Below are 19582 nucleotides of genomic sequence, written 5' to 3'. Positions count from 1 at the left end.
TTGTCCACCACAAAGTTTACTTGGCGCGAGCTGGGATCGAACCAAGGACACCCTGCACCAGAGGTGAACGCTCTACCACTGAGCCACCGGGACCCGATGGATCCGGTCGTGTGTCAGTTACCACTGATCTCGAGTATTATAGGATGCTTATAGGTGAATTTCAACTACTTACATATGTGTCTAAAATTATCTTTAATACATTGTTAGATAATGTGCTTTCTTTTCTTTGTTTCATTAATCTGCTGGTACTGTAAATATTGTCCGCAAAGACTAAGAATAGAAAGTATGAACTACGCACAACCGAATAAAAAATTCTACTGCTAAATTGTTAATTTTCACGATATTCAGTTTATTTCTATTTACTCCCTTATTATTATTATTTATTTACTTATTTATTTATTAAATAGTCACATCTCTTACCTCATTGTGCCAAGCAGACTACTCAAGCCACCCATCTGCCCTACACCACCGAAGAGCTGCATAAGCTGCTGCTGGGACATGTTCAACAGGTTTCGAAAGTCTCCATCTACAAGAAATTGTATTCAATATTAAAGAGATACGAAAACAGTATTTTTAAAAATTACAAAGACACAATCATTTTACTTATTTATTTTGATTTCTGAAAATATTTTACATTTTCTACTTACGGAACATAAAAATAAGAGAAAAAGTAATAAGAACATCATGGAAACAAAGAGGGTACAGCAATACAACAACACCTTGTTTGTGTTGCCAGTCATACGTCAAACGGTAATGCAGCACGTTGTAAAATGACAAGACCTAATTTATGTTGTTTTGTTACGGTAGGGAATGCTGCCAGCTCATATTAATGTTTGTTGTTATGCCAATATTGTATGCACTTCTTTAAACAAACATACAACCTACACCTGAGCCCGCCATTGCACAACGTGTACATCACCGTTTGACGTGTGACCGGTAGCCATAGACTAGGTGTTGTTGCACTATTCTGCCCTGGTGAGTCCTGTTCCGTTTCATTTTCTTGTGTACTACAAAAGAGATTAGTACATGCAAATGAATGGTACTGAAATAACTGATAGTAAGAGATAAGGTAATTATATTATATTTTACCTTTTTAAGAAAAAAGAAAAAATTAACCGACTTCACACACGTAACCCACTTGTTTAAAATGTTACAGTGTTCCGAAACTTTGCAGCCATTATGTAGTTATGCAACCACAACTACACTAAAGAATGCATGGTTGCATATCAACATGGTAGTAATTAACCCAGCACCCGTTGAGAGATGTTTCAAGGTCTAGCTCGGAAGGTTAGCATCAAATGCTAAAGAAATGTACATAGGATCACCAAGAAGGTACATTCCTTTAAAAAAAATCTATGTACTTACGTCGAAGTTATACGTGAACGTACCAAAATCATATATAATATAAACGAGTCGAATTTAGAACTTCATCCTCTTTTTGAAGTCGATTAAAAATGAAAACAATTCAAGAACACGATGTTGTCCACTATAAACTCATGCAGTCTGAGATGAAGCATCCCAAAAGTAACACTGAATCATATCAAGGACACAACCAAGGTTATAAAACCATTCTAGTTAAAAATTAGATTTATTTTACTTCACTTTATCCTCTGAATGTGAACAACTGTATTAAGCGTCTGATATATTTGTGCTGCGAACTAGGAATCCATAATTACTAGAAGAGCGTGAGAAACACATTGGCATATTTGTTATCTACTAACCTAATAATGTTCCTTCTAAATGTATTGTTTTTTTCCTCTGATATTCAAATGCACTGTTCGCAAATTCTTCCTCAAGGTCATCATGCTTAAGTTATAATTTGTAAAGTCTTCATATTGTTATTGTATTTCAATAGAGGCATAAGAAAAAATATATTGCATAGTATATTTATCTATACTTACAGTTTGTCTACTTGTCCCAATAGACATCTTAACTTGAACCCATAATTAATATTTATGTTCGGTTTATATATAACTAGTGCACTAGCTATTACCGAAATTCAGGGGTGTAGCTACGGGGGCCCATTGGGGCCTGCCCCCTCCAAATTATTTTCTGGACCTTCCCCCCAAATGACCAGCTTTTAAAACATCGTCCTACGAGAACCTCGCTTCAGTCATTTAAAAATAAAGTTTACATATAATTAATGATCTACGGTAAATTATTTACCAATCTTTACCGATCGAAAAATACAGCGTAGTTCGGAAGTGAGCGTACCTCTAATTGATGTTTTCTGGTGGTTTTAGGTTTTATCCATATTTGTTTGATAACATTGCTTGGCATTGTCTGGCAACATTGCAGGATGGAGCACCAGCGCACTTCGCGATTCAGCTGCGCAATTACCTGAATCAGGCGTTTCCTGGCCGCTGGATTAGAAGAGATTGTGCATCTTCACCAGTTTCCTTTGCCTGGCCTCCAAAAAGTCTCGATCTGACGACACTAGACAATGCATTCTGGGGTTTCATAAAGCAACAAGAAAGAAATACTCAATATCGCATAACGCAGGAATTTCGAGCAGCTGTGGAACATGCCTTCACCCTCGTGACTCCGGAGTATCTCCGCAAAACATCTGCGACAACTTGGCGCAGAATTCAGCTGTGTTACGACATGGATGGTGATCATATCGATGTTTATGACTTTTAAGACTTCAAGGTAACTGTGTACGAACATTCAACCATGACTAACACTACGCTGTTGAAACTAAAGGGGGGGGAGGGGTAGGCCCACTTCCGGACCACCCTGAAGTATGGTATCTCTTCCATGTGAGGAATGACCAAATGCACAGCTTGCTACCACATTTGTTACAATTAAATGACTTAGTGCTCCTGTGGGGATTATATCCAATATGAAGCATGAAAATATTTTATATAGGCCTATTTCAAAATAATTGTCGATCTATGCCAATACGAGAATTTGTATCGTGAACGAAAACGTGACCACCGAAGTTACTTTTAAAACAGGGATGTATCAAATTCCTTTAACATGGAAAAACTATTGTTGTTTGGCAACAGTGGTAATTCAGTAATCTACATTTTTTTGGCTTTGTACATTGTAGCTTCCCCCCCCCTTCTCGAAAACATCGGGCCCCTCCTAGATAAACCTGCTGGGTACAACCCTCCCCAAATCTATATTTTTGTTTTAGGAATCCTTGTTTCTTAAAAGTGACAACACCGTCCATTCAGAGGCGACTGCTTCAATTTACTGTATGTACACTGTGGCCAGGTCAACATTGCTTCCAATTTGGTGATCATACGTAAGCCCAACGTTGTTTGTATTCATAATTCGTTTGTTTTCCCCCGATATTTCGAATGCATTGTTTCAGAATTCTTTCTCAAGGTCACTACGCTTTGCTTAAATCGTTATTTGTCGAGTTGTGCAGTTTGTCTATTGAAACTGATAGACAAACTAGAAGTATAGATAAATATACTGTATAATATATATATATATTTATTATGGCACTGCTGAAATACAAAAACAATGTGGACACTTAACAAAAATAACGACTTAAACCTTGTGAGCCTCAGAAAGAATACTCGAACAGTGCATTCGAAACTCTCAGAGGACAAAACAATACGACTGGAAAGACCATTTAATCAGATTGGTAAATACGAGTTCTACTTATTTACCAATGACGTCAGACAGTCAGTGGTGTCAAAGGTATTGCTTTTATCCGAAATGTCTTGCATATGCATACGTTTTCAAGGAAGCAAAAGTTTTTTTTTTTTGTTTTGTTTTGTTTAACTTATAAAGCTATTTCAGTATTAACATGGATCGAACATTAAACCATCCGTATGACTCTAACATTAAAGATTATATATATATATATATATATATATATATATATATATATATATATATATATATATATATATATATATATATATAAAGAAAAAAACAATAGAGTAAAAACTAGTTTAACTTGGCCTCTTTCCTATGGAATCTGCATTTTCACATAAGAAAAGCATTACTTATTACTCTACAAGGCGGCCACCTATCTATCTTGGAACTTGGCCGCATGGAAGTAATACTGTTTCTATGATGTTCATGGTAAATTCACCTATGTATATTGGACATCTACGTAATCTTTTATTTGTACTTAGAAACCCTTTCAGAACATATTTTACTGTTGTTGTATGTTCCAGGTCAGTGAACTAAAGGGAGAAAAGAGAAAACTTGTCAAATAAAAGTTAACTTCCCCGAACATACAGTAAGTAGTGGTCCTCTTTATTGCTTTTTCATGATTATTGTCGGTAAGGTATCACCACATTAGTGAAACTGCAAGACTATTTCGTGGTTCAGCCCAGACAGATTGAGATATCCTTTTGTTTTCGACAAGTCATCAAATCCTTTCAACCCATGGCTTGCAGGAAAGAGTGCGGCCAACAAACCATTAGCCTGGAGCCCCAATTTCATCTACCCATGAATTTGTCCGAACTTGAGTGCAAGCGATAGCTTCTGATGCACAGAACACGCCTGTGAAGGAACCAGAATGATCAGATGCACCGTTCCTGCGATATCGCGTTCCAAAGGTGTGGGATGCTACGAGATTGCGCCAGTATCGAGGCGCAGCTGCGAGATTGCCTCTTCACGTCCCGAGAGTATTTGTATAAAGTGTGAAGTTTACACGTTATAGTGGCCAGAGACATAACTCCCTATCGTATTAAACTCATTGATCGACCTCACTGTTTCTATCTTTTCTTCTCTCAACTGACTGTATTCATGTTTGGTGCTTATAGGTGCTGCAAAGGAAACCTATTACACTGACTTGTTTTTACTGCTTTATTGCGCTCATGTAAGGAGAATTATGTCAGTCCATTGTATTGGATGCAAAATTTATTCGGCGTCATTGCCTATTACTGTACGTGCAATTCTGGACGTGTAGTAGGATGATGTTCACACGTCGCCATCATTATTTGTTACTTCTCTTACGGTTTCAACCGTGAATTTATTCTGCCCAGTCATCGATTCTCCAACGTTTCTAAGCAACGTCCCGCAGCTTAGGGGACGGAAATGTAGGGAGATATTTAAAATGATCGAAAATCACAGACATTAGTGTCGAATACATAATTTTCCGGGTCGCTGAGACGAACGATGACATTTCCGACGCCGTTAAAATTTAAATTCACTCCTTTATGTCCAAAATGAAACTTATCCTCCCCGTGCGAAGAACGGGTATTCCGCTAGTTATGATCTATAAAAGTTTATGTTTCAAGAAATTTATTTTCCGTGAGTTGGCTACTGTGCAGTGGAACTGATAATCATCATTAGAACAATCGTATATAATAAGGAAACAAAAAGAGAAATGGACTATTTCCACTGAGTTTTACTGCTTGTTTTCACTCCCAAAACCCTTTCAACAAATAACAGTAAGTAAACACAACAGCAATGACTACACGAACGAAGTAACTGATCAGAGTAATTTCTTCCATATTGCCAGTCTTACAAAGACAGGTTTTGGGGAAAGAAGTAGATAATGACAGTGTTCAAAATTTAACTATAAAAACTTTAATTAAAATCCCTAATTGCAGTTTCAAAATCTTCATTGTCTACTTGCTTCCCCAAATCCATCTAAACAACTTCATTCTATTCTCATAATTAAGGCTAACGAAACCTACGGCTGTTTGTGCATTCTCAGTGGATATAATGATGACATGGTTAGATTCCTTTTGTTTCTTTATTTATCGTTACTTTCTAGCACCGAAAGTACATTAGACGTATATGCACACTTTTCAACGTGGAATCCGGACATGTACTGGCATAGAAAATAGAACTGAAAGAAGTAACAACGCTACCAGCTTATCTACAAGGAAACTGATTAGAATAGTTTCTATGAAGAACCCTCAAGCCATCTTTAAAAAATTGTACCTTAAAAAACTACGCATCTTCTATGACCGACGTAGCAATGACTTATTAGCCCAATTCACTTTGAAAAGTTCTAACATACATTCATACAAGAATTTGTAGTACGCGAAGACTTTGTTGCAGACTTTACGAATCGTGTATATATATATATTATAGTATATATATATTATAGTTTCGTGCCTTTAAGAGAGAAGTAAATGGCCAGTTTTCTTTGGCTGTACATTTACGCAGTACACAAATAATTTATAATATTTCATGTCATCATTTGTTTCAAAAGAAACGCCTTACTTCTACTGTATGCTGCTATTCTATGCAACAATACACGCTATACTCTACAAAAATCGAATAACTTTTATTTTTCGGGACTTATCATGAAAAATTGTTTTACTGTCATTTTATGTATATAATTATATGTATGCAAACTTTCAAGGATTTAGGATTTAAATTTCTGGGCTTTCGGCATCTATGGACATTTAGCTCATCACGTTTGAGGGATGACGTCCCTCCGCGAGCACACTATCTGGGGAAAGGGAAGGAGGAAGCGGCCTGGGACATATAAGTTAGGTACCACCCTAGCATGGTGTGAATGAGCAAAACCCAAGGAAACCTCATTCAGGGTAGTTGGCCTGAAAATGCGTTTTACACTTTTTCGACCGAGTGCCCCCACCGGAAATTGAACCCGGGGCCGCTCGCACCAAAGGTGAGAGCGTTAACGACTACGATATGCGTGGCCATGCAAATTTCCAATTTGAAGTTATTTTGCACTCCTGTTTTATCCTTATTCTTAACGGATTTTTCATTACGCTAATTCTTGTTTTTATAATTATTCACTTGGCTTCAACATCCGTCTTCTGTAGCTTACAGGAAAGGATATAACCATGAAGATTTCATTTTCAAAATATTGTGAACCATGAAGTTACGTTTTGCAATATTTCATTGTATGTACTTAGAACGATACCAGTACTTTAAGATTTTACAGCAATTCATGACTATCATTTTCTTTTTCGTGAGAATATTAACTACACATTTATTTAGTATACTTTTAAAGTCTTCTCTCTTCTCTTTTACGACTTAGAGATGGTACAGTAGTGCTTTGACGCGCAAGTGAATAATTTGGTATCTATGCTACTGGTATATATAGGGTGTCTCAAAAGTCATCTGACATAGGATAACTATTATTATCAGAATTAGAACATGTAAGAGGGGAAACCGCCTCCAAACATATTTTGAATCTAAAGTGAAGGATTTTTTTTTTTTTAATCGGACGAGCCGTTTGAATTGTACACTGTTTATGTGCCCAATGTTAAGGTTGGTTTAAAGGGACAAGTTCTGCCGATAGATGACACCACAGTCTTCGTATCTCTCCCATGTATTTTTTGTCTTTCACGAAAATTCACGATTTCACTTACAAATTTCAACCTACAGACTTCAAATCTTTTGAAAAGGAACTTCATAATCTATCGAAGGCAATAGTCCGTGCCGATTTTTTATTTACAATTTTCTTCATTGTTGAAATGGCTTGATTGTTGAAATGGATATCCAAACCTTTAACAATGGAACTGTTTCAACAATGAAGAAAATTCTAAATAAAAAATCGGCACGGATTGTTCTCTTTAATAGGTTATGAAGTTCCTTCTCTAAAAATTTGAAGTCTCTAGGTTGAAATTTATAAAAGAAATCGTAAATTTTCATGAAAGGTAAAAAATACATGGGACAGATACGAAGACAGTAGTGACATCTATCGGCAAAACTTGTCCCTTTACACTAACCTTAAATGAAAATGCAATGTTGCCATTTACTTGGATCCACAACATAAAGTGATGGGGGCATGTTTGAAATGGGGGCTGGTCATCGATACGTTAGTGTAAAACAGTCACTTAATTCAATAATGTTATGGGTCCAGGTAAATGGAAACGTTACATTTTCGTTTAACATTGGGCGCATAAAGAGTGTACAGCCCAAACGGTTAGTTCGATTTAAAAAAAATTCCTTCACTTTAGATTGAACACATAATATTTAGCAGCGGTTTCCCCTCTTACATTTTGTTGTAACTCTGATAATAACCGAGTTACCTTATGTCACAGGACTTTTGTGACACCCTGTATATCGAAGAAAATTTAACAAGTGATCTTTCAGAACAATACAGTCAGAACTCAACTACAAATAAAGAATAATACTAGCAAATGCCAGTTTTTGGCACGCAAAAACTAAAGTTTATGGACAATTTGAAAAATATAAACATAATTTTTCTGGTTTCACAATACTTGTTGATGCAATTCTGATTTCACTAAAGTTACGCAAACTCTCACACAATCGCTTCTACATAAATTTTCTTTCAATGTCTTTTCGCAGTTTCGAAACTCAGCCGAATCGACTTCTCACGTCAAATATTCATATTCCGTACGCCAAATAGACAGTATAATATTAATTTCGTGTCTGCATGTTGAATGCTTCCAAAAAGATTGATGATAACGGAAAATATTTTAATCGACCTAAGGAATAAAAATAACAAACTTTGTGTTACACACAATTTAGCATATACAGAGAATATTCTTACAAAATTTACACTTTCTAGAGCAAGAAATCGTTAAATATCTCTTTCCATGCTTCTACAGACGTGTTCAAATTATTCGACTCGACATTCAGTTTCTGAATATTTTACCGTTCTTATAACATTACGTGAGAAAATACGTTCGAACTTAGTCCAAATTCCTCTTTTTTAACTATGTCCTAATTTCTAGTGGGTGTGGCACTTGTTTTTTAATACCAATACAACAAATGCGTACTTGACATTCAACTATAATTACTATACAGTGTGTATATCCAACAAGTGGAAACAAAAGATGAAAAGGAATATTTACAAGAAAATAATCTCTCACACAAAGATTAATATTTCATATGAAATCGCTTAATCTTTATTAAGTCTTTTATCCTTTGTGGCATGCTATGTACGAGTTTAGCACATCTTCTCTTCAATTCAGCATCGAGATAACACAAATTGTTGATCTCCTCCATCAATTAATGTTTGGTTGTAATGTGAGTCTTCTTTAGCCTTTCCTTTCCTTCATGAATCTCCAAAGGTTTTCAATCGGATTCATATCAGGACTATTGCCCGGTCACGAAAGAACACTAAGGTCGTTGTCCTTCAAGAATTTTGTCACAGCTTTGGCCCGGTGGCATAGAGTTCCATCATGCATACCGATGAAGTGTGCGTCATCAAACCATACTGCAGTCTGGGGAAGCAGTTCTTCTTAAAGAACTTGTAGGTATTAATCGTGCTTCATTGTTACCTCTATTATATACAGTCTCCCAGGCCCGAAGACAGATACATCCCAGACCGTGACGGAATTAGGATGCTTCACGGTTTGTTGCAGACATTCCAACTTGAATTCCTCCCCAGGTAGACGTCCCACATATTGTAAACATTTATCAGACACGAAGACACATGATTCATCACTGAAACACACTTTTCCAATCATCAGCAGTCCAATGTTCTAGTTCTCGTGCCCATTAAAGGCGCTTCTTTGTTATGAATGGAGTAATTTTTGCTTTCTTTCTTGGCCTGCGTGCTTTTATTCCCGCAGGACAAAGAATCCTTCGAACACTTTCCGCGAAGTGACTGCACCGTACTCACAGTTCCAACCCTATTTTGCTGGTACATTTGTTTCTTGCTCATTGCAACATAGATTCTACTCACAGATTTTTGCCCTACCCAAACTCTACTAGCAATTTGTCGTTGTGTATATCTTCCTTCCGAACTGAAACACCACTATCAGAACTACCCCCCCTCCCCCCCATTACTGCCATATGCTGTTCAACGACGATATCACCACTTGAACTGTACAGTAAACAAATGAAAGATCGTATATTACTGGTTTAACCATTAAATTACTTGTTCTAGAACTCCGAAATTAGGACTGCAACGTCAATTTTGCATTTTTTCGAGCTTGAGTCTAATCATTTGAATACGTCTGTACATGGTGAGTTCCAGAAGTTCCCGCTTACTCATGGTCAAGAGTCTGAAGGGATCATTAGTGCAAAATTTCATTTACCTACGCCAAATTGTTTCGAAAATCTGGTGAACTGCGAAAGAAGCCTAAGCCTGCTTTCTCGCTTACGGATTTCATTTAGTTTTAAAAAAAATCTTACCCTCAGCCAAGGGTTCAATGAGAATTTTTTTATAAAATTTGAAGTTCCTACTCTCAAACGCTTCGAAGATCTATTAGATGATGATAAATCTATCAAGACTCCTTTCCCCGCTTACGAATCTCCTTATAACTATGTTATCCTCAGCCAGAAGTTCAAAGGTAATATTTATACAAAATGTCAGTTCAGAGTTTTGGTAAAGAACGAAGAAAAGTTCAACGCCTCTCTTTTTTCATAGTAGGAGATTAATTTCGTACAGTTCAAACTTATTAACTGCCTAGGATTGATACCATTTGACGTACAAAACTTCCAAGTTTTAACAGGTAGTAGTTTTAGAGATCTAGTGAACAGCGAAAAGAAATTAAATGGAATTTTTGAGTTTTACGTCCCATGGTTATGCCAGCTAGGCTAAAGGAGACGGTGAAGATGAGAAATGAATGAAATAGTGAAATGAAGGAAGTGGGAGGAAACGGGAGAACTCCGAGGAAACTCCCACACACAGTGTTTGCCCACCACAAAGTTCATTTGGCAGGAGCAGGGTTTGAACCCAGTACCCCATGCACTAGAGGTGAACGCTCTACCACTGAGCCACTTCGCCATCAACAGCGAAAATAGTTCCAATTCGTATCCCCCAACCACACGAACGCGTATTTCGCAAATTTTGTCTTACAGAATTCAAGAACATCATTTGTAAATAATAAAATAACATTTTAAAAATAAGAAACATTCAATTTCATACATTTAACAGTTTCGGAGATCCAATGAACGGCAGAAATATTTTCATGATCTTCTACCCTCCTTCCTCTTAGTTGGTGCATTTCGAACAACTTTGTATTCTAAGGCTGAGTAATAAGGAGAACACTTATACAGAGCTTCAAGTTTCTGCTTTTAACAAGTTTTGAAAACCTGACGAACAATGAAAACTATATTCAACAGCCCTTCCCATCTTAGGTCACACTTCGTAAAATTCTGTGTTTACTACAGTCGACGAGAACTATCTTGGCAGTAACGTCAACGCTCTCTGTTGCAAGGCTACCAATTTATGCAATTCACAAATAGTGCTTAAATGGCACACTGAACGCTTCGCAAGTCACGTCGTAACTACAGTTTAAAATAATGCTGGTAGCGAACTAGAGAGAATTTAGATAACAATGTATTTGAATAATACTAGCATATAAATTTTATATGTGCATTGTTACGACAAAGAAAAAAAATAAGATTAGACCCTATATTTATGTCGTCAAACGACAATATCTTTCCTTTCAAAAAGCAGTTTTCTATTTCCAATAGATTTTTTTTAAACCTAAATCTCAACTTGCGGTATTTGTTGTAATGCCCACTCAGAACCTTTGAAGTGAATGCTTTTCTTAAGTTCGCTCAATAATTTAAGGTGACGACAATGCCTTCAGCATAGATATTGTGAATTGTTCTACGAACTAGTACTTCATCGAAAGAATCTAAATTTGTTTGTCTTTTCTGTGTATTTGGCCTTGCTTTACAGGGTGTTACGATGGGTTGTTCAGACTTTACTCCTTCTCTTTCACATTTCGCCACACGGATCTCTCACTGACACATGTTGCTCGGGAGGTTTCATGAACACTGTCAGATTTATTATTGTTTGCTGCAAGAAAAGTTGTAAACATTAAAAACAATGTCTCCTGCATCACAATGCAACGGCTTGCCTTTCTTTAAGGTAATATCACCCATTCTTATACACAAAATTTCGAGAACGAGAATAAAACAAAAGATTGACAACTTTCACCAGTCAGCACAGACTGTACAGCCCTGCACAAAGAAAACACGCGCTTTTCATTTCATTTCGCATTTATTTTTTTAATTTGTTTATGTGTTTTTCCTGAAAGTGCTGTTCTTATGTCCTATTGGTATATGTTATACTTTTCGAAGCTACATTCACTAACCCCCACGCTCTGTTTCCCCGACCAGGAAACACGTTCACATATCATCCTCTAGCTCAAGGACCGTGATAAGTAAAGACATGGGGGTTTCTTTAAAATAAACTTTGGACTTCCTTTCCCATTTCGTCCACTGCATATTTGTGCCTATCTTCAATAGAACGAAAGTTTGTAGCATGTTGAAATCTGAGTGTTGTTAGAACAGAATAAACATAAATGGCTATCATTTAAAATTATTTTCCACATACATATAATATAAAATTCAAATATAAAATAACCATATTCTTCATGAAAGCTATATAAATATAAAAGCAAGAAAAGTAGCATTTATGTCTCCTCAAACTCCAGTTATCGTTATACAAAAATGACAAGTATATTTAGCAAAAACGAATCTCCCATTTCGGTTCATTCCCTTTCGCTTTCCTGTTGTAGAGAACGGAGCGTGCTTTTAAGTTGGTATTTGTGCTCGCGCATTTTCTCTTTCCTGGGATTGGACGTTGAATTGAACGTAGCGTCTGCTTTAACCAGTGGGATGGCATTTGAGCAAGAGCGAAGTCTACGTCACTGCCAGGATAATTCTCGGGCATTGTAGAAACATTTGTACAGTATTTCAGTTTTCTGTTTGCAAGTGTTTCAGAGATGTAATGAACAGAAAAAGAAAAAAAAATCCTTTCTGATTTTAGGCACTGCATTTCCTACAACTCTTTTATTGTCAGTCTGTGGTACAAGAAGCTTGCTTTAAAAATATGTATTTAATAGTTTCAGAGATCTTATGAACGCCTAGAAACATTAAGGCCCATCTTTTTTTCCCGCCCAGAGACCGGATTTTGTAAATCTCAATCTTATCACCAAACAGGATACACAGAAAACGTTTATGCAAAATTTTAAGCTTCAATGTCTAATAGTATCGGAGATCTGTTGAATGAGTCAATGGGTTTACTCTTTACATATATATAAAGGGGGAGAGACAGAGGTTTACTTTCATGTATACAATTCTAATATTTGACAAGGACTTCTAGTAAGAGTAGCTTTAATATTATAAAAATGGCCACATGAGGTCTTGAACTATGGCATGCCCGTTCTTTATAATAATTAATATTAATTTTAGAGAAATTCTGTAATAACTAAGGTGGCAGCATTTAGGATTTCTGAAAAATGTTGAGAGGTCTTTTCACATTGTTTGCGGGAGATCACCTATCAGTTATGACACTGATAAATTGTATATAACAATTGTGACGGATTGTTTAATGAATATACCATATATAAAATAGTCCTGAAAATGAATTTATTTTAATAGAACAATACATAATGTAATTAACTGTTGCTTTTGGGGAGGGTGGACCCGCCAGTTTGCTACCATATTGGTAGGTTGACGGTTGAACTGCTAAAATCAAATACATTCTATGAGAAATAGGCAAAATAGAACGTTTACGTTGTTGTCTACAGTTCTTTCAGAATAAATTTTAAACTTTAGCCTGGAGTTGGCAGAAGATATAGATAAAGACCACTTTAAGTACAAATGTACTGCTCTGATAAATGTTATACACGCGATATGTTCACCACCTCCCAAGCATTTCAAATATACGGTCCCAATGTAATATGAAGAACTTGGGAGTTTTGTAAAATAAGTATTAGTAAGAAGTTATAAATTAAGTATTTTTTACATATGTAGTACAGTAAGAAGTAGAATTAAATAAATGTCTGACTTCTGTAATGTTTTCCTACATTAGCAATGTGTACGTATATTTTTCGATCAATACAAATCAATAATAATCCAATGGATTTTGACGTTTTATCAATGTTTTGATTTCAAATCCATTACGCTGACATTTATCACATTTAAAATTGCTTCCGTCATCGAAGCTGTCAAAACTAATTTAAAATTTTATTAAAGTGTGTGACTGCTGACACCAATAAAAATCTATTGGCGAAGATGGCTTAGTGAAAGAGCAGCCCCTCTTGTCTGTGGGGTCCGGGTTTAATCACAGTTCCAGTGATGTGGGCTTTATGGTGAACCAACACCATATGGGGGGGGGGATTCTCGGGGTTATCTCATTTTCTACCAATTTCTTCATTGTACCATTATAATACATCTTATTATTACCGTATCCCTTACCACTCGGAGCATAATTATGGGATGTTAAACCAACCCACACACACACACACACACAAACAAAACAAAAAAAAAACTCATACAAAATTATACTGAAATGAACTTCCTAGTTCCACATCCTATGATTATGTCTTCTTTGGGCTGCAGAAGACGGATGATTAATTAAAGTAAATAATATGAAACCAGGGACCCTTACATCGGAAGTGGGCGTTCTGTCACTGACTCACAGTGTCTGTATTAGAATTCAAGTGTAAGAAACATATGCAAACTAATCGTTCCGAATAGTGGATTTCAGCTTATTGTGATGGCTAGTGTGCACCCTTCTAGTAGCTATGATTCTAGGTAATAAATCAGTAGTGAGAGTTCACGTGTGATGGATACGCGAAAGTTTATCAATGTTTTGTGAGATCCAGAAGGGATGTGCACATCGTGCAAACGACTGTACTAGTACGGTGTTCGTGGTCAGTCGTAGTGAAAAATCTTCAAGACTGGTGTCACCTAACAACAACAAGTAACAAACCATCGGCAAAATTGCAAAGAACGATGTATGGCTTATTGTCCATGTAAGCATTGCATTCAACTACTGGTTCGAACTCAAAGATACAACATAGTGGAGCAACTAACCACTTAAAACTATGGCAATAAAGCCCTCGTACATGGTGTGACATACACGACAAGAATTAGGTTCCCTTGTGATTGTAGCTGAACCATAACACCTACTTGTTATCGTGATGATCTAGCCTACTAGTTATCCCACCTTGTTCTTTCTTTCCCATGCCGATAGTACAGCAGGTTGACCTATGTGTACCCGATTTTGGCGTCTCACTTTTTGCCACAACCCGATAGATAAATCCATGCTTCATCAAGTGTGGCAACAAACTTCTACTTTTCTCCAGATACATGGCGTTCATAGACGCATCTGCAGTAGGTCTTTCTCTCCTTCCGATGGGCCGCAATAAGGACATGTCCACGACTTTTAACACCATCTGGAGCTCTAATTTACCAAATGGATTCATCTTGCCATCACATGCTGTGTAGAAGGGTTTTCCTGCAGTCATTCGGGCAACTTCCGAGCTACAGTTGGAGTCGCAATACACGGTCGCTTTCTACACCTCGTCGAACGAAGTGCTAGAACGTCGTGGTATTTATGTCGATTAACTATGTCCTTGATGGTCATTGACCCCAATGTATATCCATATTCCCTGCATTGTGTTTGTGTCACAAGAAGTTTGGTGTGAAAAAGTGCTGCTACGTAGCCTTCCCAAAAACAGTTCACCTTGGGAGCAACGATGCACACACCACACACACGCGAATTTGGTGCGATACTACAGGACTTTGCTTTCTCCTGCTGTCTGAATCACTTTGGATCGGTCCATTCTGTGAGCAGGGGTGATCGGACACACACAGATGGATCAACACTCTGTATTAGGTATCCCTTCTGTATTAGGTTATTTTCTCCCATACCAATGTATTGGGCATCCTCTTCATAATGATGATATTGGTATCTTGTTCTTTTTCCTCCATGATGGTGGTATTAGGTATTCTATGTTATTCTTTCTCCTTCCCATGACGATAGTACGGGGTGTCCTATATCAGGGTTCCCATTTATCTGGCGAGTAAGAATTCCCTAACTTTTACAGGGCGCCATTTACAAATTTCCAATATAATGTAAAAAGATAACTATATTTTTCCCGACCAGGGGGTTCCTCATCTACTATGTATGTAAATATATATAGTACGTGTGCACGTACAGTTTTACAAAACTAATTTATTTTACAAAACATCTCCTACCAAACAACCAGATAAAGCAAAAAGAGAAATCCAGCAGCCCTACAATTCTCAAATATTTTGAAATAAGATACATCCTTGAAATTTCCTAACTTTTCCAGATATTTTTTTTTTTTTTTTTTTTTCAACTTTTCATGAAATTTCCTGATTTTTCGAAGTCAGTGGGAACCCTCTATCGCTCTTTTGTCCCATGCAGATGGTACTGGGTATCCGATCTTGTTCTTTCTTCCATGCTATTTGTAGTAGGTATTCCACTTTGCACCCCATCCCATACTGATGGTCTCTCCAAATCGATAACGCATCTAGCCACTGCATACATCCTGTGCAGAAATGGTTCGAGGAACGCAATGTGGACTTCCAGAAACGTACATAGAACTTAACGCACCGTATCTTAATTCTATCGTATGACACACACGGAACGGTACATCGAGGGTCTCAAGGCCTTTCATTTCTATATTGGTATTGAAAGCCGCATTATTACACAGCTTAATTGACTAAACTAACGTACGACTACAAACATTGCATTGCATCTCTCGATGTTGGATCGTTGCTGTACGGAAGGTAAAAGGATGATCTGCACACTATTAAGCAATACGTTAATGGAGAATAGTGAGAGTACAGTATCCCAAATGTTGCTTCCATCAATCTTTTTTATTCATCACTCCAATATTGTTCTTATCTTAAATGCTTCTTCTATCAATTCGTTGTAGAGTTTTCCATATTACACATTTTCTGTTGGAGACTTCTATGGCTTTGGATCAATGTTTTCGTGACTTGTTTTCGTGTTTCAAGCATTCTCCTTGAGCTTTTTTTTTTTTTTTTTTTTTTTTTTTAATTATACCTCTCGTTTTCCCTATGTGCATTAGTCCATATACACAAGAAACTGAACATGCTCTGTTGTATGTAATTTTTCTGTACTCTTCTAACTACGTTAATTGCAGACATTGCTAAACTCGATGAGACCTCGTATCTGATCCTTGTGTACATGGACTAATGTAGTGCAACATAATAATCATTATCCATCTACTGCTAGTTACTGGGCAACTCTTGTCCACGTTACTTTGCACTGTTTCTTGATTACGTCACACAACCTTATATGAGGACGTTCCTAAGACTATGGTCTATTTGTGTCCAATCAGGGATTGCTTTTGATTTCCATTTTTTTTTTTTTTTTAAACAATATGTCCGGTTTTTTGTCAGCTCAATGCCTTTATTTTTCACGATAATTTCCATCACTCCTGTCCTGTCATCTTTCTAATCCATGTGAATCTTTACAAGTAAGACCTAGCACACATGTCTTCATGTTTGTTTGCGTAGTCTGCAGATGGTGAATGTCTTGATTTTATTAATTTGTATATCATCAATCCATACGTCAGAACAGGCAGAATAAGTGCATTCATTGAAAATACTAAGCTTTAAACTCACTGGCATTTTATTTTTGAATAGCAAGATGTACCGGATGCACTCCAGTCTAGCTTAATACGTTTGATTATTTCTTCTTTAATATTGTCATCTTCCGTTTCTGATGGATGCCGATATTTATTTCTTCATGTATTAATCTGTTTAGTAGCAAATTGGTATAGAGACTACTACTGACATATTCAAAGATTGGCAGCAGAAGCACTGTAAAACTAATATCGAAATGTTCAATAGGAAAGATAGTTCGAAACTAAGAAACGTTACCTTCTCAACAATTAGAAGCTATACCGTATTTTCCGCAATTGTTGTATTCTGATCTATTCATTTTGTTGTATTCTACTCATGTTGTACGTATTGTTGTTTCTACTTCAAATATTTTGTGTCAATAATCACATTATTTCAATAATTTCACTATTATTATAAAACAGTTCGGGTGTCGGTTGAGTTGATTTTGAGTTTAACGTCCCTTTTCAGCAGCGAGGCTATATGAGACGTGGACCTACTGATTAACGTGGAATCCGAACCACATGAGCTCCCGCCGGGAATCGAACCCGGGTCTCCCGCGCCAAAGGCGCGTACGCTAACCGCTTAGCCACGGAGGAGCTCGGTTTGGGTGTCGGAACGGACATGTTTTCAAAATGAGCTTAAAGCTTTACCTTCGTTCCCTCTAGGCCTTCATCTCACTACTGGGTTTCCAAATAGCAGTAGCATTACGGTTGGGAACAAATATTTGTGAACCTCATAAATGTCAGGCATTTAAGAATCCAGTAGATGAAAAAGGATTGCATGTACACACTTGCACAAAAAGTACCGCGAGATATCCCCACCACTCAAGTGTCAATGACATTATAATGAGAGCACTCATTTCAGCCGGTATACCGGCAATAAGGGACCCACATGGATGTAGGAGAACAGATGATAAAAGACCAGATGGGATGACTAATACCTTAGAAGAAAGGCAAGTCATTGATTAAGGATTTTACGTGCACAGACACTTTCGCCCTTCCAACTTTCTTTTCTCCTCACTCCAAGCGGGCAATCTAGCCAGTCGAAAAGAAACAGAAAAAAGAAGAAAATACGGTAACCTAACAGAGAAGTACCAATTTGTAACCATTGCCATTGAATCCAGTGGATCGTGGGACAAAGAAGGCCTCAACTTTATAAAGCAAGTAGGTAAGCGCATCATCTTTTATCCGGTGATGATAGACCAAGCACCTTCCTAATTCAAATAAAAAGATGGCAGTACAAAGAGGTAATTTAGCCTCTATATTGGAAACCATACCACCAGTTAAAGTGCTAGACGAGATTTTCCTGCTTTAAAACACCTTCCACTATGATATCTATTTTTTTTTTTCTGCTAGAAGTTTGATTTGTGTCTGACATTTCGATTTCCTATATTATTTATGTATTTTTTCCCGCTCATGGTCTTAGCCCTCATATATTCTTGTTGTTCTTTTATTTACTAGTTTCTTGCGCACATCATTGTTATTGTTTAATATTGATTTCCTCGATTTATATTTCTTTCTGTTGAATGTATGTATGTTTGTGTAAAAACTATAAATTGATAAAGAGATAGTACGAAAACACTAAAGAAATAATAAATTCTGTAAATAATATAGAAGAAAATTAATACAATATTACACATAAATAAATAATCTGAGGGTCGATTTGCCAATTTTCTTGAAATCAAATAAAATACAGATGACACAACCAAATGATCATACTTCGTTCTTTGTCATTTCCACACTTTTCATTTTGTTTTTCACAGATACGAATACTATATCGCAAGTCATCGTTCAATGTTATGAATGCTTGTGTAACTGACTAATATTGAAGAATAAGATAATATATTGATTTCATTACTCTACAATGAACTACCGTAATCTTCTGTCACTGAAGAACTGAAAATTATGCAACTATATTGGACTAAGGAAGAAATTGGTCAAGTGTTATATATAGAGTATTGGACTTTATGGTTCAGACTTGGACATTACGGAAGTTAGAGAAGGAATATTTAGAGTGCTTCGAAATGTGATGTTGGAGGAAGATGGACAAGATAAAATAGACAGAAAGAGTAACAAACGTAGACGTTTTAAAGCAGATAGGAGAAAAGAAGACGCTTCTGGACACCATCCTTCGTAGGAAGGCCAATTGGATTGGACACATCTTGCGAAGAAATTGTCTTCTTCATACCGCTATAGAAGGAAGGATGGAAGGAAAGCCAGGAATAGGAAAAACAAGAACACAAATGATCGATGATTTGAAAAATAGAAGAAAATATTGGGGGTTAAAAGAGGAAGCTGAAACTCGAGAAACATGGAAGAAACATTTCCAGGCTCAAGCT

The 19582-nt window shown here is 36.7% G+C and overlaps 1 protein-coding gene and 1 long non-coding RNA gene across 4 annotated transcripts in view; one reads left to right on the top strand and one right to left on the bottom strand.

Moving 5' to 3' along the window:
- LOC145684005 (uncharacterized) overlaps positions 1 to 19582 on the top strand; it is a 201765-nt gene that overhangs the window by 137455 nt on the left and 44728 nt on the right. The gene's annotated exons all lie outside the window — the stretch shown is intronic.
- Positions 1 to 19582, bottom strand: part of Rpn13 (regulatory particle non-ATPase 13) — a 60186-nt gene that overhangs the window by 22262 nt on the left and 18342 nt on the right. For all 3 annotated transcript variants that reach the window (XM_081755790.1, XM_081755788.1, XM_081755789.1), the window contains exon 4: positions 421 to 526. In XM_081755790.1, the coding sequence (XP_081611916.1) occupies positions 421 to 526 (106 nt within the window). The remainder of the gene's footprint in view (positions 1 to 420; positions 527 to 19582) is intronic.

This window comes from Thermobia domestica, chromosome 4 (assembly GCF_964235325.1).
Source record: "Thermobia domestica chromosome 4, izTheDome1.hap1.1, whole genome shotgun sequence".
NCBI lineage: Eukaryota > Metazoa > Arthropoda > Insecta > Zygentoma > Lepismatidae > Thermobia > Thermobia domestica.
Note: the sequence above shows the minus strand (reverse complement) of the source record. Positions and strands in the feature narration are given on the sequence as shown.